The following is a 22,931-nucleotide window of genomic DNA, read 5'->3' as shown; positions in this document are numbered from 1 at the left end:
AAGTGGGATCATAAAGTATTTGTCCTTTCATGTCTGGCTTTCTCGGCCAGGTTCATCTGTGTATAATTTTACTATTTTTTATGACTGAATAGTAACTCCATTAAGTATGTACCACATTTTGTTTATCTATGCACATTTGAGTTACTGTGTTGAGTATTGCAGCTCTGAAAATTGATGTAAATTACGTGTTCTAGTCTCTACAACTGCTGGATTGTGTGGTAATTACTTGCTGAACTTTTTAAAGGACGACTATATTGTTTTGCACAGTGCCTGCACCATGTTAATTCCTACTGGCATTGCCCAAGAGAATTTACAAGTATTTGCAATGATTTAAAATGTTTTACCAGTATTTTCTGCAATTTTGTTTATTGTAATTTTACTGTTTTGGTGATAGTGTCATTTGATAAATTTTTAATTTTTGTGAAGTCCAATTTATTTACTTACTTTGTTGACACATTCTTTTGAAGTTTAAGAAATCATGGCTGAATACCACGTCACAGCATTTTTACTTGTTCTCCCAATTTTATAGTTTTAGCTCTTATGTTTGAGTCTCTGGTCTATTTCAAGTTAATTTTGTATGTGATCCAAGATAAAGAACCAACTTTGGTTTTTTGCATGTAAATATCTAGTTTTTCCAATCCCATTTATTCAAAAGACTGACCTTTCTCCTGCTCAGTGGTCTCGGCAGTCTCGTCAAAAACCATGCAAGAGTTTTTGTCTTGATTCTGTGTTCTCTTTTATTGGTCCGTATGTCTGTCTTTATGCTACTACTACACTATTTTGATTGCTGTAGTATTATAGTAAATTTTGAAATTAAGAAGTGTTCATTTTTGTTCATTTTACTTTCTTGAGACGGAGTCTTGCTCTGTCACCCAGGCTCGAGTAAAGTGGCGCGATCTCGGCTCACTGCAAGCTCCGCCTCCTGGGTTCAGGCCATTCTCCTGCCTCAGCCTCCTGAGTAGCTGGGACTACAGGTGCCCGCCACCACGTCTAGCTAATTTTTTGTATTTTTAGTAGAGACGGGGTTTCACCGTGTTAGCCAGGATGGTCTCGATCTCCTGACTTTGTGATCCACCCGCCTGTGCCTCCCAAGGTACTGGAATTACAGGCGTGAGCCACTGCGCCTGGCCCTTTCTTTATTTTTAAAATATCAACTTCTGTTTTAAAGACAGAGGGTTTATGTGCAGATTTGTCACTTGGGTTTAGTACTCCCAGGAAGTGAACATAGTACCCCACAATAGGTAGTTTTTAGCTCATGCCCCACCTCCTTTCCTCTCACATCTAGTTCACATTTATGTCCATATGTACTCAGTGTTTATCTCCCACTTATAAGGGAGAACCTGCAACACTTAGTCTTCTGTTTCTGAGTAAATTCGCTTAGAATTATGGCCACCAACTACATCCATGTTGCTGCAAAGGACATCATTTTGTTCTTTTTTTGACTCCATAGTGTTCCATTGTCCATATGTACCACATTTTCTTTACCCAATCCAACATTGATGAGCACCTAGGTTGATTCTATGTCTTTGTGTTCCCAGACCAAACCGATGATTGGGCTGCTTATTCTCATGGCCCAATGATGAGATGCAGATGAACTGGGAAAGAAGAGCATTTATTTCTGAAGTAACCGGGTACAGGGAAAAAGCCAGGAAAATTACAACTCAAAAATTACAAAGTATTCTAGAGTTTATACCTTCTAAGTTATATGTCAATGTGTAGTGTGCATTCATCTAAACTCATAAGTGATTAACAGCTTCTAATTTATAACCAAGGGGTCTGAGTTTTGAAGACCTTCCTCTGGAGCCTCAGTAAATTTACTTAATCTAGATGTGTCCAGGTGCTGAGGACTTTTATCCTGTTTCCTGCTAAATCATGGAGGTTTGGGGAGTTTCTTTAGACCACAAATAAAACTTGTTTGTGTAGGTCTGGGGAGTTTCTTCAGATCCCGAATCAAAACGCGTTTAATCCTAAGCAAATTCTGTTAATAATTTGTTATCTTGTTACCTTCAAGGCCCAGAAGAGACCTCGGCAAAACTCTCGATGGACTTTTGTTACATTCCAGCCTTTATATGAGGGCACTGAGTCTTTCAGCTTTTAATATTTAAATTAACCACTCAGTTGGTGCTGAAACAGTTGCGATGGAGGCCTGCCTGTTCAGCTGTTAATGAGACCTGGCCTGCCACATTTGCTGTTGTGAATAGCACAGTGATGATGAATATAGGAGTACATGTCTGTTTTTGTAGAATGCTCTCTTTTCCACTGGGTAGATACCCAGTAATGAGATTGCTAGGTCAAATGGTAGCTCTATTTTAGGTTCTTTGAGAATTCTCCAAACTGCTTTCCACAGTGGCTAAACTAATTTATATTCCCATGAACAGTGTATAAGCCTTCACTTTTCTTCACAGCCTCACCAGCATGTGTTGGGTTTTTTTTGTTTTTGGCTATTTTTAATAGTAGTCATTCTGACTAATGTGAGGTAGTATCTTATTGTGATTTTGATTGCAATTCTCTGATAATTAGTGATGATTGAACATTTTCCTTTTTTTTTTTTTCTTTTTTTTCTTTTTTTGAGACGGGCTTTCATTCTTGTTGCCCAGACTGGAGTGCAATTGCACAATCTCCAGCTCACTGTAACTTCCTCCCTGGTTCAAGCTAGTCTCCTGCCTCAGCTTCCTGAGTAGCTGCAATTACAGGCATGTGCCACCACACCTGGCTAATTTTGTATTTTTAGTAGAGACAGGGTTTCTCCATGTTGGTCAGGTTGGTCTCGAACTCCCAACCACTGGTGACCCGCCCACCTTGGCCTCCCAAAGTGCTGCAGTTACATGAGCCACCATGCCCAGCCACATTTTTTACATTTTTTGGCCACCACTTATATGTTTTTTTTTTTTCTCCTAGCAGAAAACAAATTATATGTCCTCCTTTAAGTAGACATACCCTTTTCATATCCTTTGTCCATTTTTTAATGGGGTCATTTGTTTTTTCCTTGTTGATTTGTTAAGTTCTTTGTAGATTCTGGATATTAGACCTTTGTCAGATGCATAGTTCACCAATAATTTATCCCATTTTGTAGCTTGTCTGTTTACTCTATTGATAGTTTTTGTTTGTTTATTTTGCTGTGCTGAAGCTCTATACCTGAATTGGGTCCCACTTACCAATTTTCATTTTTGTTGCAACTGCATTTAGGGACATTAAGTTAAAAATTGTTTGGCAAAACAAGTGTTGAGAAGGGCATTTTCTAGGTTTTCTTTTTTTATAGTTTGATATCATACATTTAAATATTTAGTCCATTTTGAGTTAATTTTTATATATGGTGGAAGGTAAGGATCCAGTTTCATTCTCTGTGTATGGCTAGCAAGTTATTCCACCCAGCACCGTTAGTTGAATAGGGAGTCCTTTCTGCATTGCTCATTTTTATCGGTTTTATTGAAGATTAGACAGTTGTAGGTCTGTGGCTGTCTTTCTGTGTTTTCTGTTCTGCTCAGTTGGTCTGACTATGTGTCAAAACAGCAGTACCGTGCTGTTTTGGTTACTGTATGTAGCCTTATAGTATGGTTTAAAGTCAAGTAGTGTTTTTCAAGATCATTTTTCTATTGAACTTCCTTAAGATGAATTTTTTTTTTTTTGAGACGGAGTCTCGCTCTGTCGCCCAGGCTGGAGCGCAGTGGTGCAATCTCAGCTCACTGCAAGCTCTGCCTCCCGGGTTCATGCCATTCTCCTGCCTCAGCCTCCCCAGTAGCTGGGATTACAGGCCTGTGCCACCACATCCAGCTAATATTTTTGTATTTTTAGTAGAGATGGGATTTCACCGTGTTAGCCAGGATGGTCTGGATCTCCTGACCTCATGATCCGCCCACCTTGGCCTCCCAAAGTGCTGAGATTACAGGCATGAACCACCTGTGCCCAGCCAAGATGAATTCTTTAACCCTGCAAAAATTGTTGTTGGTATTTTGATAGAGGTTACATTGAATCTGTGGGTCACTTTTGGTAATATTGACATGTTAACTGTATTTAGTTTTCCAAACTGTAAATCCTTATCTTGGTCTTGATCTTAGAAGAAAAGCTGTCAGTCCTTTCTAGGTGCAATGTTATGTGTTTTTCGTATATGGCCTTTATTATGTTGAAGATCTTTCCATTTGTGCCTAGTTTGTAGAATATTTTTATCATATATAAGGATATTGAATTTTGTGAAATTGTATTTCTTATCAGTTGAGATGATCGTGTGAGTTTTTTTCTTCATTTTATTAATGTGTGTTAAATTGACTGGTTTTAATATGTTGTTAATCATTCAAGAATTTCAGGAGGAAAGTCCACTAGTTCATTACATACAAACTTTTTATAACGTGTTTCTGAATTCATCTGACTAATATTTTGTTAGAATTTTTGCATTACTATTTATAAGATATATTGTTATGTTCTTATAGTATCTTTGTCCAGGGTCTCAGGATAAATCTAGGCTCAGAGCATGATAAATGGATTTTTTTTTTTTTTTGAGATGGAGTCTCACTCTGTCACCCAGGCTAGAGTGCAGTGGCATGATCTCGGCTCACTGCAAGCTGCGCCTCCTGGGTTCCAGCGATTCTTCTGCCTCAGCCTCCCGAGTAGCTGGGACTACAGGCACACACCACTACGCCCGGCTAATTTTTTGTGTTTTTAGTAGAGATGGGATTTCACTGTGTTAGCCAAGATGGTCTCAATCTCCTGACCTCGTGATCCGCCCGTCTCGGCCTTCCAAAGTGCTGGGATTACAGGTGTGAGCCACCGCACCCAGTCAATAAATTGAATTTTTAAAAAGTTTTTGAGAAGCGTTAGTATTAGGCAAAACAGAGACCGGTATTTTAGACAGTCCTTAGATGAATTAGAATGTTACAGATAAGGTTTTCTCTGCTCTCTCTCTTTTGAGGGAACAAATTAGGAACGAAATTGACACCTCTTTTATAGCAACACTGTACCAGGCCTTTGATGGAGTGAGGCAAGCACAAGTAAAAAACACTGTAGTATTTCCTACTGATTTGAATGTGACTTTTTCTAAGTTGTTTACTTGGATGCTGTAGATCTGTGATTGTTTTCCATAGATTCCATCAGGTTATGTTAGGTAGTTTTAGGTAGTTTTTTTTTGGTTTTTTTTGTTTTTTTTTTTTTCGAGACGGAGTCTTGCTTTGTCATCCAGGCTGGAGTGCAGTGGCGTGATCTCGGCTCACTACAAGCTCCACCTCCCGGGTTCACGCCATTCTCCTGCCTCAGCCTCCCAAATAACTGGGACCACAGGCGCATGCCACCACGCCCGGCTAATTTTTTTGTATTTTTAGTAGAGACGGGGTTTCACCGTGTTAGCCAGGATGGTCTCGATATCCTGACCTCGTGATCCGCCCGACTCGGCCTCACAAAGTGTTGGGATTACAGGCATGAACCACCGCACCCGGCCCCTATGTTAGGTAGTTTTAAATTTTTTTACATAAGGAAGTGTGAGGGCTTGGGGTTTCTTCATTGACCATTTGGTCTTATGTCACCTGTCCTTTATTTCTTTTTATACTGCTTCATCGGGGTAATTTACATAAAATAGAGTTTACACATATAAAGTATACAGTTCATTGGTTTTTAGTGTACCTCATAGGTGTGCAATCATTATCATAATAAATTTTACAAATTTTTTTTATTCCCAAATGAAAGCCCATACCCATCCACAGTCACATTTCCCCCAGCTCCAAGAATTCAAACAACCACCTGCCTGCTTATATCTGTAGATTTGCCTATGGGGGTGTGTGTGTGTGTGTGTGTGTGTGTGTGTGTGTGTGTGTGTGTGTGTGTGTGTGTGTGTGTGTGTGTGTGTGTGTGTGTGTGTGTGTGTGTGTGTGTGTGTGTGTGTGTGTGTGTGTGTGTGTGTGTGTGTGTGTGTGTTGATATGTCTTTTTGACTGGTTTCTTTTTTATTTTTTAGCATAAGATTTTCAAGGTCTATTCATTTGCAGCGTGTATCACTAAACCACTTCTCTTTTAATGACAATATTACGTTGTCTGGATATAAACCGTTTTTGGTGGAGGAACTCTGTCATAAGTTTATGAACATTTAGGTTGTTTCTGCTCTGCCTCGTAGGTATTCCGAGTAATGATATTATGAATACTCATAAACAGTATTTGTGTGGGAACATATGCCTTCATTTCCCTTGTATAGATGCTAGATTATGTGGTGTAATAACTCATTGTTTATTCTGGGGGTTTTTTGTTCGTTCTTTATTTACAGTCTCACTTTGTTGCCCAGGCTGGAGTGCAGTGGTACGATCTCGGCTCATTGTAACCTCCACTTCTGGGTTGAAGCAATTCTCCTGCCTCAGCTTCCTGAGTAGCTGGGACTACAAGTGTGTGCCACCACGCGTGGCTAATTCTTGTGTTTTTAGTAAGGAAAGGATTTCATTATGTTGCCCAGGCTGGTCTCAAACTATTGACCTCTAATAATTCATCCAGCTCGGCCTCCCAAAATGCTGGGATTACAGGTGTAAACCACCGGACCCGGCCTCATTGTTTATTCTATTAAGGAACTGTCAGATTAATTTTCAAATGGCTGCATCATTTTACATTTTACTTTTTTTTTTTTTTTGAGACTGAGAGTCTCACTCAGTCGTCAGGCTGGAGTGCAGTGGTGATAACTCACCTCACTGCAGCCTGTGCCTCCTGGGTTCAATCAATTCTCCTGCCTTAGCCTCCCAAGTATCTGGGATTTTAGGCATGCACTCATGCCTGACTAATTGTTTTTTGTATTTTTAGCAGAGACAGGGTTTCATCATGTTGACCATGCTTGTCTTGAATTCCTGGCCTCAAGTGATCCACCTACCTCAGCCTCCGAAAGTGCTGGGATTACAAGCATGAGCCACTGTGCCTGGCCTACATTTATATTCTTAATTTATAAGTTTCCCATTTCTCTATCTTCTCTGATACTTACATACCATCTCCTTTTGATTCTAACCATAGTATTAGTTTTGAAGTAATATTTCATTTTGTCTTTTCCCAAATGGCTATTTGTTAAGCATCTTTTCATTAACATAGTGTTAATGGGTATATTTTCTTTGGTGAAATGCATGTTTATTTCCTTTGCCCATTGTTTAATTGGGCTATTTTTCTTTTTATTATTGAACTGTAAATTATATGCATGCATGTTCTTGCTAAAAATTCCTTCTCAAGTATTAAATGTGTCAGTACTTTGTTTTGTGAGTCGTCTTCACTCTTTTTGTTAGTGTCCTTTGAAGTACAAAAATTTCAATTTTGATAAAGCTTAATTATTTGCATTTCTTGGATTTCATTTGTTTTACTCATTGCTAAGAAACTGTTGCCTAACCCATAGTCATACAGATTTACTAATTTTTTTTTGCATGAGTTTTGTGTGGTATCTCATATTTAGGTCACATTCATTTCGACTTAATTTTTCTATACATTATGAGGTAGAGGTCCAACTTCATTCTTTCACATGTGGATTTCCAGTCTTCCCGGAAACATTTTCTCATTGCATATTCTTGAAATATTTCTCGAGAGAATAACATTTTTAATTCAGCATTTAATTTTTTTATTAAAAATGTTAAATAAAAATATGAAAATGTTTTATTATTTATATAGAATTCTTTGCATTGAAAATTTAGCCTGTGAAGAGTTTCATCCATATGCTCTAGTTTTGTTAATGTGATTCACCCACAGAGAAAGCCAGGGTAACTAAATATGATACTGTAATCAGAAATAGAGGATCTTAACATTGTTCACTCTGTACATATTTGCAAGTGTATTTCTGCCAGTTTAGAATATGTGCCATTGCTTTGCTACTTGGCACTTATAATTAACATTCATAGTTATACCCCTCAGTACTTTTAGCTTTAGGTTTTTCTTCATTATCTTGTCTTTGGCCCAAGTATAAGAATCTACAGATTCTTTCTCATAAAACAGTGTATACAGGGAAAAACAAAACAGTGCTTTTTCTTTATTACAAAAGAGAATTGGAGGGAGGCTGAGGCATTGGAGGGAGGCTGAGGCAGGAAACTTCGTGGAACCCAGGAGGCAGAGGTTGCAGTGAGCTGAGATTACGTCACTGCGCTCTAGCCTAGGCAACAGAGTAAGGCTCCGGCTCAAAAAAAAAAAAAAAAAAAAGCAGGAATTCTGTCTTCTTAGGTGCTTTCTTACATCTTTTTTTGGTTTTAATATATAATTAGTAAGTTTTTGTATGTTGTCCTTGTTTTCATTTTTAGTTCTCTCTCATATTCTCCTGATATCATTTTAAATGAAATTAATTTACCATTTAGCAAATTCCTTAATCCAAAGTAAAATATGAATGAATACATGCTTTTCTTATAAATTAGTATAATAACTGAATTTCATATTAATTTTATAGATGATGAAGGATGTTGAGTACCATGAACTGGATTTTGACTTTTCCTGTGACTTAATTTAATGTGATTATAGAAGATATTTTCTGTGAAATGTGCCTGTAGAAACTTATTTCTCAAAAATAGTCAGTACTGCTCATGTAGATGAGTATTTTGGTAATTTGTGTAATAGAAGTGATAGCCTGTTAGAGGATACTAATTATGAATATTTTTTTCTTAACCTGAAGGAAGAAAATGAGAAAAGAACACAACACAAAGATCATTCAGATAACGAATCCACATCTTCAGAGAAGTAAGTAACTTTTAGCACCCACTCAACATTTCTGTCTAAAATACATGGATTTAATATTCTCTCTTTTCTTAAGTTCTGGAAGGAGAAGGAAAGGACCTTTTAAAACCATAAAATTTGGGACCAACATTGACCTCTCTGATAACAAAAAGTAAGTCTCCCTGCCCTAGTACTGTTTCAATGAGCTGAACCAATGAGGGTATTGCAGAATTGGGAATTGTCTAGCTTTCTGTTTTTTTTCTATTCCTAATTATTTCTCTCTCTCTCTGTTTCTTGTTTATGTTGACATGTTAGATTTACCTAATAACCCTAAAATTCTGAAATTTTATTTTGACAAGGTTTTACAATTAGAATGTTATTCTTCTTAAGAAAATCAAAGTACCCTATTAATACAACTTTATAAATAGAAAGTAAATTGTTTCTTTTATTTAGTAGCTTATACAGTTTATGATTTTTTTTTTCAGTAATGTGTGTTTGTCTTAAGACTTATTTTTGGAATAAGTTAAACGCTTTAGTTCTACTGACTGTACAGGTAAAATATTTATAGATTTAAGTATTTTTCTGATTGAATCACAGGGTTTTTGAGCTTATGGCGATTATCATGAGTTTTTACTCTTAATCTGTTATTTTATTGCAGGTGGAAGTTGCAGTTACATGAACTAACTAAACTTCCTGCTTTTGCGCGTGTGGTGTCAGCAGGAAATCTTCTAAGCCATGTTGGGCATACCATTCTGGGCATGAATACAGTACAACTGTATATGAAAGTTCCAGGGAGTCGGACACCAGGTGATTTTAATGACTAACATACCTTATATGATTGAAAAAATTGAGTTTATCATGTGGAACAGGCATAGAGAACACGTTGTCATTTATACTTCTAAAGCCAAAAGGATTTTAAAATTCTTTATTATAGGTGAAAATGTTCATATTACTCTTATAATTGAGCTCAGGGTATTGTTTTTCCATCATTTCTATATGAAAAAATAATCTGAAAAATGTGAACTGGGAAAGGGACTCTTAAGTTTCTGAGTTGTAGGAATGACAACAGGTTAACAATGTTTTTCAGAGGTTTTCACCACAATTACTGTAAGAACGATGTATTATGAACCAATTTACTCAGGTTATGTATAATAAAAATTTCATCGACAATACTTAAATACGTGATACTCTTTTTTTTTTTTTTTTTTTTTTTTTTTAGAAAATGTAATCCAAAAACTGTCTAATTTTAAGCAAACATTTCTTTAAAGGGCTAGATACTAAATATTTTAAACTTTGCAAGCCAAGAGGTTCAATTGACGATATTTTGTAGGTATTCTATAAAAAAAAAAACAATTTTTTATGGATTTTTATTGATGAAAATCAAAATAAATAACGAATGCATTTTTTTGTTTACTAGTTAAAAGAATGGAATTATTTTGGAGGAAATAATACTCCACTTCATTGGGGCTCAAATACTGTGTTCTTGTGTCATCAAGATTAACTACAAATGTACATCTGTTAAAGTTGTTCTGTGGTAGTGAGATCTTCAAAAATGTCTTTGCAAGTAGATCAATACTGCCATGTACTGATGTCAAACTTCGAGCATATTTTCTTGAGTATATTAATTGTCTTAAAAGCAGTTATAGAGTTAGATTTTTTTTCCTTTTGGGTTATTTTCTTTTTGGGTTTCATTACATTGCAGATTAATTTTTTCCAGTTGAAGGTCAATTGTACTTTTAGTTGGAAAACCTCACAGTAGTACAAATGGCTTTTGAAATATGCACATTTTCCTGCACTTTTGTTGAGATTTGGAAAATGCTGCTGTAATTATATTTTGAACTTAAAGAAGTATATGGTTTGCAAATGTCTATGGTACTGGAGATGTAGCTTCTTACTTGTTTTTAGTAGCTTAAGAAGTAGCATATAAAAGCAGCTTGATACTATTTGCAATTCAGAAAATTTCTTTTGTCTTCAGAATGATTTATCATGCTAAAAGTTTCACAGGTAAGTTCTCTTTGCCGTGTAATTTTTAGGTTGAACTTATCAAGAAATGTTTTGAAGCCTGCAGCAAAATTTCCATGGCCAGTAAGTGGTCACAGTGGCAGAAGGTGGTACTTCTTAAGAAAAATTTCCACCTCAACTCAGAGCTCTAAAAATAGCAGTACAGCTTCATCATTGCTAAATCATTGACCTGCTTTTTTAAAGACAAGTGAGGATATTCAATCTCTGTTTCTGACAAAATTCATGGAACTTACGTTCAACAGGTCGATGAGAGTGGCACATGATAAGACATTTTTCACAAATCTGCCAATGAATAATACAATACAAATAAACATAGATATTGAAACACTTTACATTTTCACAGTGAAAATGAAATAAATTACATGAAATGAAAAATGTCATTTTTCTTTTAAAATCTAGCAGGAGAATAACCAAACTTTTAATAGATTATCTCCTTGTCATTTTGTCTCTCAAGTGTTTCGGTTTTTTTGTTTCTTTGTATAACATTCGTACTTCAACAGTGTCCTGCGGAACTGTTAAGGAATTCCTTAGAAGAAATGTAGTATGTTTTAGTTTGCCAGATATAATTTAAAGAAATATTGTTCTGAATTTCTGTATATGTAGATTTTATTCCAGTATTACATTAGTATAAATGATGCCTGCTATAATACACTTCATATTCTGATATGATCTTTAATGTGTTCTAAAACATTGGGATTGCTGATAGATCATAAGCTAAGATTATATATATGGTATGTAGTGTAAATGTTTCTAACTCTTTCACCATGGGTAGGTGCCCATGGTGTCCTAGTATTTCTAATTTTTATTTTTAAAGCCCTTGCCATGGGCAGTGCCATCCACCTACTCATTGTGGAAGAGTTATGATTCTTTACATTATATGCTAACATTTGACGTGGTAGGAGCTAAGAGTGCTAGGAGACAGGTTACATTTTGAACACTATACCATTCTCTTCTTAATAAGGTTTCTGATACTATTTGTGAGAATTGAGAAGTTGTTTATAGAGAAGGAAATAGTAATGACTATAGCTAATATGTATTGCATATTATGTTCTGCTCAAAGTTCTAAGCATATATTTTTCACTCAGTCCTCAAAACTATCCAGTGATTTAAAGGCACATTTCTCCATTTAATGTATGCTGCAACTGTGACTTTTCATTTTCTTTTACTTTTCAGGTCACCAAGAAAATAACAACTTCTGCTCTGTTAACATAAATATTGGTCCAGGAGATTGTGAATGGTTTGTTGTACCTGAAGATTACTGGGGTGTTCTGAATGACTTCTGTGAAAAGTAGGTTTCTGAACTAAACTTTCATTTAAATAACTATGAGAAAATAGTCATAAAGGACAAAGTGCAAAGCTGAGTTTCTTCATGAAACTATCAGTTTTTACTTCTGCTCAGCAGAATTTTTTTTAAATGATTTGATTTTAAGTCTTTTATGTTATCTAAATACTTAATGAAAAGATGGCATGCTAAGCACAGTGTCTTAGCAATCTCAGCACTTGGAGATGCTGAGGCAGATGGATGTCTTGAGCCTAGGAGTTTGAGACCAGCCTAAGCAACATGGCAAAACCACAACAATTAGCTTGCACTTATAGTCCTTGATACTCGGGATACTGAGATGGGAATATCGTTTGAGCCTCGAACGTTGAGGCTGCAGTGAGCCATAATCATGCTACGGCATTCTATCGTAGGTGACAAGAGTGAGACCCTGTCTCCAAACAAACAAACAAACAGAAAGATGCCATGAACTAGTCTCTGCAGTGGTAATAGGTGTGAATTGATAAGAGAGTAAATTGTTTTTTATGTTAAGGTAAAAAATTTATGCATTTTTCCAGATTTGACAAGTGTGCCTTAAAGAAAAATTTTACTTACGATTGTTTTTAGAAATTACAGGGAATTATAAAATAAGGCACCCTTATAGCTTAGTAACTCAATTTTGTGTATCTTTGTAATTTGGGCTAAAAATATCAATAACAAAGGAATCGCAGGATTTGTTTTTTAGAGTTGGTAAAGATATTAGTGGAAAAATACAGACATAATTGAAATTGTATTACGTACTTAAAACATACTGAAAAAAATAGACAAAATTCTCATAGAGAATTATATATGAGGTTTACATTATAATCAATTAATATGCATGTTTCACAAAGTAATTTCTACTTTAACCTTTTGGAACGTCTTTACATTTTATTTGGTAAAAAGTCCATCTTATTAAAAACATAAGGTTAATTTTCTTATCTACTGGCAAGAAATAATCCCTTTTTATTTTGCCTTTGTTGTATAATGCAAAAGGTTTCCTCAGCATAGCAAAGATGAAGTTTTTTAACATTTAAAACTAATCAATAAACACTTTCATCTGAACTCTTTGTTCTGAACCTAGGAAACTCCAAATACACAGAAACAGCAGGGGCAAACAAGTGAAAAAGAAGTTTATACAGGGGAATCCCTATTGTGCTACACAAAGAATTTTTTTCTTAAAACTGTGAGGATGTATATTGCAGTTCTTGTTACATTTAAATATAATGACTTTTGTTCATTTTTCCTGAGTGGGAACTGGCATTTTCAGGATTTCGCTTTTTTCCTTTCTGAACAGAGAAGTGACCTTTAGGTTTATGATTGTTGGGGAAAAAAATGTGATATCTGAAAAGTTAAAGATTGGAAATAATAAAAATATGAAGTTAAAATGATTCATTTATCCTAAGGTTCAAAAACTTTGCAGTCCTCTTTGCAGTTTCCTTGTAATTTTATTTTGCATAAAATATCTCCCTATATATAATTAACCGTTGTTTTGAACTTTTTAAAAAGATACTATCTGCCTTTGTTGGTTTTGCTGCTTTTTTTTTTTTAATACAAAATTTTCTCTAATTTTATATTGGTAGTATACGCGTAAGATAAGGTAAGATTTGTGCTATGCTTATAATTTTTTTCTTTTCCTTTCTTTTTTTCATTTTGCTTCCCGTTTAGTCGCAAGCTTTTTAAAGTTTATGGGAAACGAGCTGGGCACAGTGGCTCACTCCTGTAATCCCAGCACTTTGGAAGGCCGAGGAGAGCTGATCATTTGAGGTCAGGAGTTGAAGACCAGCCTGGTCAACATGGTGAAACCCTATCTCTACAAAAAATGCAAAAATAGCAGGTCATGGTCGTGTGTACCTGTAGTCCCAGCTATTTGAGAGGCTGAGGCAGGAGAATTGCTAGAACCGGGAAGCAGAGGTTGCAGTGAGCTGAAATTGCACCACTGCACTCTAGCCTGAGCAAAAGGGCAAGACTCTGTCTCCACATAAAAAAAAAAAAAAAAAAAAGAGTTATGGAAAACGTGTAATTTTTTATTCCTGAATTGCTAACCTCTGCTAAAGTCAAAAGCAATTTTAGGAGAATAAAATGAAATGGAATAAGATTTCATATGGACAACTCCAGATTTTTATCATTTTTTTAAAGATAAAATATAGAAACAAAACAAGACTGGTTCTTGAATCTGAAACATTTTCAACTATGTGAATTTCTTCCTCTTGAGAAAACTTAATTTGAAATATTTTACTAAATTCTTAATAGAAAACGTAATATAGTTACTGTGCAGTACATCACAATATTGAAAAAGACAAATTTTTTTTTTGATATGGAATTTTGCTCTGTCCTCCAGGCTGGAGTGCAGTGGCATAATCTCAGCTCACTGCAACCTGCGACTCCCAAGTGCAAGAAATTCTCCTGCCTCTCCCTCCTGAGTAGCTGGGATTACAGGCATGCAGCACCACCCACCCCGCCCCCGCCCCAAGCCCCCGGCTAATTTTTGTATTTTTAGTAGAGCTGGCGTTTCACCATGTTGGCTAGGCTGGTCTTGAACTCCTGACCTCAACTGATCCTCCCTCCTGGGCCTCCCAAAGTGCTGGGATTACAGTTGTGAGCCACTACACCCAGGCAACAATATGGAAAATCTGGTGAAGGAGAATAACAAAAAAATGAGACTTTTATATTAAAACTTCATAATTTTGTCTCTTTGTATTGGTGCCAGTGGTGGTTTGTGTATGTGTATATGGGTTCTTCTGGTAGTTTTTTCAGCTGCCTTAAATCAACTAGTTCCTAAAAGCATATGCAAATAGACATTCTGTCCCTACTCCCCTTTCCTGCCTAGGATTCAGAACAGCAATAGAGGATGATTTCTGCTCTCCTTTCTCACCCCTGACTCAGGAATTCAGAGAAGGTCCTGGTTCTTATATCTGTCACAATAATTATGATTAAGATTTTAAATGACTTCATGTGATTTCTAACTAGAGTTTTCCTTTTTAGAGATTTCAAAGTATTAAGAGGTTTTTTTAGTTAAAAAAAAAAGATGAGTCAAAATATTTCTTACTGAAACAAAATTAAAAATCAGTATGTTTAACTGTAATTAGAAATTTAAATATTTATTTGTAGACTTTTGAACAGTAAGTTTAAGCTTATAGTAGCTGATCTTTAGATAAGTCTATCACTATTCACCTGCAATTAATTTTTCTCAGGACTCTAGCCCAAGTCTTCAACCGGAAATGAAAGAGGCAGTTCGTGTTGCAATGCTTTTGTGATGCAAAGTCTTTTTTAATTTGTTTGTTTTTTGTTTTGTTTGTGGTAGAGTCTCTCTCTGTTGCCCAGGTGGGAGTGCAATGGTGCAATCTTGGCTCACTGCAGCCTCCTCCTCCTGGGTTCAAGTAATTCTCATGCCTCACCTTCACAAATATCTGGGATTACAGGCATGTGCCACAGTGTTTGGCTATTTTGTTTTGTGTGTGTGTGTGTGTGTGTGTGTGTGTGTGTTTAGTAGAGACAGGGTTTCATTGTATTGGCCAGGCTGGTTTCGAACTTCTGACCTCAAGTGATCTGCCTCCCACGGCCTCCCAAAGTGCTGGGATTACATGTATGAGCCACCACACCTAGCCCTGTGATAGAAAGTATTAATGGAATAAAAACGTAAAGCATTTTTTAACTCTTGTTAAATCTTTTTTTAACTTGATTAATTTTCAAGTTGATTTTTCATTATTTTCTTTTTCAGAAATAAAACACTTTTCAACTTGATTTTCATTATTTTCTTTTTCAGAAATAATTTGAATTTTTTAATGAGTTCTTGGTGGCCCAACCTTGAAGATCTTTATGAAGCAAATGTTCCTGTGTATAGATTTATTCAGCGACCTGGAGATTTGGTCTGGATAAATGCAGGCACTGTGCATTGGGTTCAAGCTGTTGGCTGGTGCAATAACATTGCTTGGAATGTTGGTCCACTTACAGGTATTCTGAATAATAACACCAACAAAGTTTATATTTTAAAGGATTACCTAGTAGGTATTATTTTACTAGTAGAAAATAACTCACTGAAAATAGAAATATATCTCTTGTAGGAAAAAAATACCAATTTTTAATACAGAAATTAAATTCAGCTCAAAAATGGCAATCCAAGAACACAGATTTTTTTTTTTTTTTTTTTGAGATGGAGTCTCACTTTGTCGCCCAGGCTGGAGTACAGTGGTGCAATCTCGGCTCACTGCACGCTCTGCCTCCCGGGTTCACGCCATTCTCCTGCCTCAGCCTCCTGAGTACCTGGGACTATAGGCGCCCGCCACCATGCCTGGCTAATTTTTTGTATTTTTAGTGGAGACAGGGTTTCAACATGTTAGCCAGGATTGTCTCGATCTCCTGACCTCGTGGTCCACCCACCTGGGCCTCCCAAAGTGCTGAGATTACAGGTGTGAGCCACCGTGCCTGGCCCAAGAACACAGATTTTTTTTAAAATATAAATAATTTTCTTTGCAGAAATGTAAGATATACTTTTTATATTTTAGAGTGCTAAATTTTGTTTTTGTAAAGGAGGCCCTTTCTTGAGTAAAGCATTGTAGTTGTTCATTAGAATTTTCAGTTCATGTGATATATGTGCAGCCCTAAAATGTCATAGGATTTAATATACATAAATAAATAATCTGGCCTTAAGAGCTAGAAAGACCTGAAATAGACCATGTCTCTACATTGCTAACTTTATGACTTTAGGCAAGTTTTGTTTTTTTGTTTGTTTGTTTTTTGCTTTTTTGTTTTTCTCTCAGGCCTTCACTTTTTCCTTCTACCAAACCACTTTCTTCTACCAAATGAAGGCCTTGACAGGATAAAATGAGATAAGATGTTAAAAGAACCTAGCACAATGTCTCGCGTATTGTGAGTGCTCTTTATGTTAGATTTTTTTTTAACCAAAGTTATCACAAAACATAATAGTCTTACAGTGTTTCAGGGTTTTCAGAATTGGTATTGAAGTTATCACCTGAGAGGTGATAAATGATGGTTATCTTCATATGTTCTATTACTTTGGGTTACTTTATGACTGTTGCTTTTTTCCTTCTAGCCTGCCAGTATAAATTGGCAGTGGAACGGTACGAATGGAACAAATTGAAAAGTGTGAAGTCACCAGTACCCATGGTGCATCTTTCCTGGAATATGGCACGAAATATCAAAGTCTCAGATCCAAAGCTCTTTGAAATGATTAAGTAAGTGCTTTCTGAAACTGCTGCAGTTTCTCTTTGGGGGTATTGGTAGCCATTCAGTATTTTTTTCAAAAGAATTATGTTGACATTAAATGATATCTGCAGTCCAGAAGTCTTGGCAAAATGTAATAAGATGTAAATAATCTTATATATTCTTAAGTGTTATAAAATCTCATAAGATTAAAATATTTCCTTCCCTTACAAATAGTCACCCATGTTTATTACGATTTAGAGAGGAATAAAGATGTAAATGAATATATACTGGTAAATTTACAAATCTCTACTTTCTCCTAATTCTGATAAAACTGATTTCCCAGGACAACTTGTTTTACTATTTTTAAATAATTTTTCTTGTTTATTTTTTATGTTTTTTATGTTTATATTAAGGTATAGTTCACAGTGAAAATTGTATACATTTAAGATGTACAGCCTGATGATTTGATAAACATATATATGAATATGAAAGTACTGGCACCTCTCTTTTGCGTCTCTTGCCATATGATCTCTGTATATACCAGTTCCCCTTCCCCTTCCAAAGCCCTCACCAGAAGCAGATGCTGGTCCCATATTTCTTGTGCAGCTTGCAGAACTGTGAGCCATATAAACCTCTTTCCTTTATGTATTACCCTGCCTCGGGCATTTTTTTATAGCAACATTAAATGGACTGAGACAGAAAATCATTATTTAAAAATGGGATACCACTTTTTGCCAAAAGATACCTGAAAATGCGGAAGCAGATTTGCAACTGGGTAATAGGCTGAGGTTCAAAAAGTTGAAGGACCAGGCTAGGAAAAGTTTGTATTATAATGAATGGGTGATTCTGATGAGGTCTCAGAAGTCCAGAAGACAAGGGAAGGTTTGGAGCTTCTTAGAGATTGGTAAACTGTTTCTGGCCAAAATGCTGACAGAGAAAGTAAAAGACTTGCTGATGAGATCTCAGATGGAAATGATGAACTTACTGGGAACTGGAGCAAAAGTCACCCTTGTTACTCTGCAGCAGAGAACCTGGCTGTGTTTCCATTGCCCTAGGGCTTGGCAGGAAGCTGAATTTAAGGGTAATGACCTAGGGTAAGGGGCAGAAAAAATTTCTAGGCAGCAAACTTTCAATAAGTTACATGGCTACTTTTAACAGCTTACCGTCTAAACCAGCAGCAAATGAATGAATTAAAGGTGGAATTTACAATTAAAAGGCAAGCAGATTGTAAAATTTGGAAAGGAAATATAATAGGAAAGAGCATTTTCAGGAAAGGAATCCAAGGGTGCTAAGAGCAAGCACTTGATAGAGACATTAGCATGACTAAAAGGGAGCCAGGTGCTGATCTTCAAGCCCATTGGAAAAAGTCCCTAAAAGCATTTCAGAAATGTTGAAGTCTGCCCCTCTCCTCACAATCCTGGAGACTGGGGAGAATAGAAAGGTGTGGAAGGTAGGGAGGGACAAGCCAGGGCATTGCTGCCCTGAGCCACCTCAGGATGCTGTTCCACCCATCCTCCACCACTCCAGAGAACTTAAACTTTAAACCTTAATGACCTCCACAGGTGTTAAGTCTGTGTTGCCTATAGTGCAAGAGCCATGGAACCTTGGCAGCTTCTACCTAGATTTCAGAGGATATATTAGAAACCTGGATGCTGCCACACAGAAGCCTACCACAGGGACAGAGCCTCCACAGAGAGACATCTGGTAGGACAGTGCCTAATGGAGGTGTGGGAGCAGGGCCACAGTTCTACAGACATCAGGTTGATAGTGCCAGTGGCAGCACGAAAGTCCAGACTGGAAAAACTGCAGAAATTCAACTTTAACCCATGAGAGCAGTCACATGGCCTGTGCGCAGCAAAGCCATGTGGGTGGAGCAGCTTAAGGCCTTGGGAGCCTACTGCTCACACCAATATGTCCAAGATATGGGACATGGAGTCAAGAAAAATTACCTTGAAGCTTGAAGGCTAGACTCAATGTGTGCCCTGCTAGTTTTCAGGCTTGCATAGGGGCTGTTATTCCCTTCTTGGCTTGATTTATCCTTTTCAGAAAAGGATTGTTAACCAATGTCTGTTCTATTATATCTTGGAAGTGAATAACTCATTTTTGATTTTACAAGTTCACAACAATAAGGAACTTGCCTTGCATCTCAGGTAAGACTGGACTTTCAAGTTGATGCAGGAACAAGTTAAGACTTTTCGGGACTAATGGAAAGTAATTATTGTATTTTGTATGTGAAAAGTACATGAAATATGAGTGGGGGCACAGAGATAATGCTATAGTTTCAATGTTTGTTCCCCTAAATTCAGTGCTAACGTTTGATCCCAGTGTTAGAAGTGGGGGTTTCCTGGGGAGTGTTTGGGTGATGGAGAGGGATCTCTCATGAGTAAATTTATGCTTCTCTGTAGCTGGGGGTGTGAGTGAGTTCTCACACTGTTAGTTCCTGACAGAGTTGTTACTAAAAAGAGCCCATTGCCTCTGCTCTTCTGTTCCTTGCCTTGCTATATGATCTCTGCTCTCTCCTCCCCTTCCTGGCCTTCTGCCATTAGTGGAAGCTATCTGAATCTCTCACCAGAAGCAGATAATAGTGTCATGCTCCTTTTATAGTTTGCACTATTGTGAGCCAGATAATCTTCTTTTCTTTAAAAATTACCCAGTCTCAGCTCAGGAATTTCTGGGTTTTGTTTTGTTTTGTTTTTTGTTTGTTTTTTTAAGACAGTTTTCACTGGTTGCCCAGGCTGGGGTGCAATGGCATGATCTCAGCTCACTGCAACCTCCACCTCCCGGGTTCAAGCGATTCTCCTGCCTCAGCCTCCTAAGTAGCTGGTATTACAGGCACCCACCACCATGCCTGGCTGATTTTTTGTATTTTTAATAGAGACAGGGTTTCACTATGTTGGCCAGGCTGGTCTTGAATTCCTAACCTCAGGCGATCCACCTGCCTTGGCCTCCCAAAGTGCTGGGATAACAGGTGTGAGCCAGGGTCCCCAGCCTCAGGTATTTCTTTATAGCAATACTATACAGACTGGTACAGTCATCATCTTGTATGTTACTTACCCAGAACCTATTCTTTCTGCATAACTGAAACATGGTACCACTTGACCGGCATCTTTCCATATTTCCTTCCTTTATGGTCATCGTTCAACATTGTGCTTCTGTGAGTTTGATGTTTGTAGATTCTACATACATAAAGTGAGATAATGAAGTGTTTGTCTTTCTGAGTCTTATTTATTTCATTTAACCTGAAGTAAGCAATGTTTTTCTCTGTGTTCTTCTCATACTTTTTCAGTTTGGGTCTTGGCCTTTAAGCCATTTTGAGATGGTTTTTGTGTATAATATGACATGACAGTTGAATTTTATAATTCTGTATCAAACAATGCAGTTTTTCCATTACAGTTTATGGAAGACACTTTTCTTTCCCCATGTTTATTCTTGGTACCCTTGTCAGAGAGCGGTTGTTCATAGTTATGTATTTCTGAGGTCTCTGTTCTGTTCTTTTGGTCTGTATATCTGTGTTTATGCCAGTACCCTGTTGTTTTTATTGCTATACCTTTGAGGTACGTTTTGAAATCACGTCACTTGATGCCTCTAGCTTTGTTTTTCTTCCCCAAGATTACTTTAGCTGTTGGAAGTCTTTGTGATTTCATGTGAATTTTAGAAGACTTTTTCTCTTCTGAAATTGCATACTACCCACAGCAATCCACAGATTCAATGTAGTTGGGATTTTGCTTGAGATTACATTGAATTTGTGGGTTACTGTGGGTAGTATGGACATTTTAACAGTATTTATATTAATACTTCCAAACCATGAGTACAGATGTTTTTCATTTATGTATGCCTTTAATTTTCTGTATCAGCATTTTATAGTTTTCAGTGTACAAATGTTTCACTTCTATGGTTACATTTATTACCAAGATATCTTTTTGTTGCTACTATGAATGGATTGTTTTCTTCATTTTTTTTTCTTTTTAGTAGTTTGATTTTTCTGTATAAAGTGCAGTTGATTTTTACATGCTAATTCTGTATCCTGAATCTTTTCTGAATTATTAATTCTAACAGTTTTCTTTGTTGAGTCTCTAGAGTTTTCTACATAGAGAATTGGTATCTGCAAATTCAGGTAATTATACTTCTTCACTTAAAATTTGAACGCCGTGGCCAGGTGCGGTGTCTCACACCTGTAATCCCAGCACTTTGGGAGGCCGAGGTGAGCAGATCACGAGGTCAAGAGATCAAGACCATCCTGGCCAGCATGGTTAAACCCCGTCTCTACTAAAAATACAAAAATTAGCTGGGAATGGTGGCGCATGCGTGTGGTCTCAGCTACTCTACTCGGGAAGCTGAGGCAGGATAATTGCTCGAACTCAGGAGGCAGAGATTGCAATGAGCCAAGATCATGCGACTACACTCCAACCTGGACAGAGTGAGATTCCGCCTCAAAAAAAAAATTTGAATACCATTTATTTATTTTTCTTATCTAATTGTCTGGCTACAACATACAGTATTAGATTCTAAACAAATGCCAAGAATGAGCATTCTTACTTAGGGTTTAGGAAAGCTTTTTATTTCTGCCCACAGTGATTATGATGTTAGCTGTGTGCTTTTTCCATACAGCATTAACCATGAGATCCATTCCTTCTGTACCTATTTTGTTGAGAGTTTTAAATATCAATAAGAGTTTGAACTTTGTCAAATGCCTTTCCTAGATCTGTGTAGATAATCATTTAGTTTTACCTTTTCTTCTGTTGGTATGATATATCACATTTATTTGCCTATGTCACACAATTATTATTTCCCAAGGATAAATTCACTTTTTCAGGGTTTATGATCCTTTTAATACACTGCTCAATTCTATTTGTTAGTATTTTACCTAGGGTTTTTCCATCTATGTTCAATAGGAATGTTGGCCTGTCATCTTATTTTCTTGTGACATCTTTGTCTGCCATTGATATTATGGTGGTGTTGACCTCATAAAATGAGTTTAGAAGTCTTCTTTCTTCTATTTTTTGGAAAATAGGTATTTTTCTTTGAATGTTTATTGGAATTCACCCACAAAGCCATCTGGTCCTGGGCTTTTCTTTGTTAGGAGAATTTTAATCACTAATTAAAGCACCTTATTTGTTACTGGTCTGTTCAGCATTCCTATTTCTTCTTGATGCAGATTTGCTAGGTATACCATGTTTCTTAGAATTTGTTCATATCTTCTGGATTGTCTAGTTTTTGCCATATTATTGTTCATAATAATCTCTTTGATCCTTTTTATTTCTGCATATCTTTTTCCTTTTCTTTTCTTGTTTTTTTTTTTTTTTTTTTTTTTCAAGACAGAGTCTCGCTTTGTCACCCAGGCTGGAGTGCAGGGGCGTGATCTTGGCTCATGGCAACCTCCGCCTCCCAGGTTCAAGCAATTCTTCTGCCTCGGCCTCCTGAGTAGCTGGGACTACAGGTGCACACCACCACACCTAGCTAATTTTTGTATTTTTAGTAGAACAAGTTTCACCATGTTGGTTGGTCAGGGTGGTCTCGAACTCCTGACCTCGTGTTTGAAGCCCATCTTGGCCTCCCAAAGTTCTGGAATTACAGACGTGAGCCACCGCGCCCAGCCTGTTTCTGAATATCTTTTATAATGTCTTCTCTTCTAATTTTGTTGGAGTCTTCTCTCTTTTTTTCTTTGTCAGTTTTGTTTATGGATTTAAAAGACTGGTTCTTAGTTTTGTTAGTGGTAAAAGTGGACATCCTTGTTGTGTTCCAGCTCTTAAAGGAAAGGCTTTCAGTTTTTCCCTATTCAGTGTGATACTAGCTGTGTCTGTTGTATTAACATATGG

General features: G+C 36.7%; 1 protein-coding gene across 24 annotated transcripts in view; it reads left to right on the top strand.

Moving 5' to 3' along the window:
- Positions 1–22,931, top strand: part of LOC129053431 (histone demethylase UTY) — a 234,424-nt gene that overhangs the window by 164,615 nt on the left and 46,878 nt on the right. For 23 of the 24 annotated variants that reach the window (XM_063721447.1, XM_054545477.2, XM_054545474.2 and 20 more), the window contains 6 exons: positions 8,590–8,654; positions 8,728–8,802; positions 9,289–9,437; positions 11,826–11,940; positions 15,716–15,903; positions 17,003–17,144. In XM_063721447.1, the coding sequence (XP_063577517.1) occupies positions 8,590–8,654; positions 8,728–8,802; positions 9,289–9,437; positions 11,826–11,940; positions 15,716–15,903; positions 17,003–17,144 (734 nt within the window). Of the gene's footprint in view, positions 1–8,589; positions 8,655–8,727; positions 8,803–9,288; positions 9,438–11,825; positions 11,941–15,715; positions 15,904–17,002; positions 17,149–22,931 lie in introns of those variants that run through there. The other variant, XM_063721449.1, reaches the window with a different exon arrangement.

The sequence above is a fragment of the Pongo abelii genome, chromosome Y, assembly GCF_028885655.2.
Source record: "Pongo abelii isolate AG06213 chromosome Y, NHGRI_mPonAbe1-v2.0_pri, whole genome shotgun sequence".
NCBI classification, from domain to species: domain Eukaryota; kingdom Metazoa; phylum Chordata; class Mammalia; order Primates; family Hominidae; genus Pongo; species Pongo abelii.
This window is presented reverse-complemented; position numbering and strand designations above follow the sequence as displayed.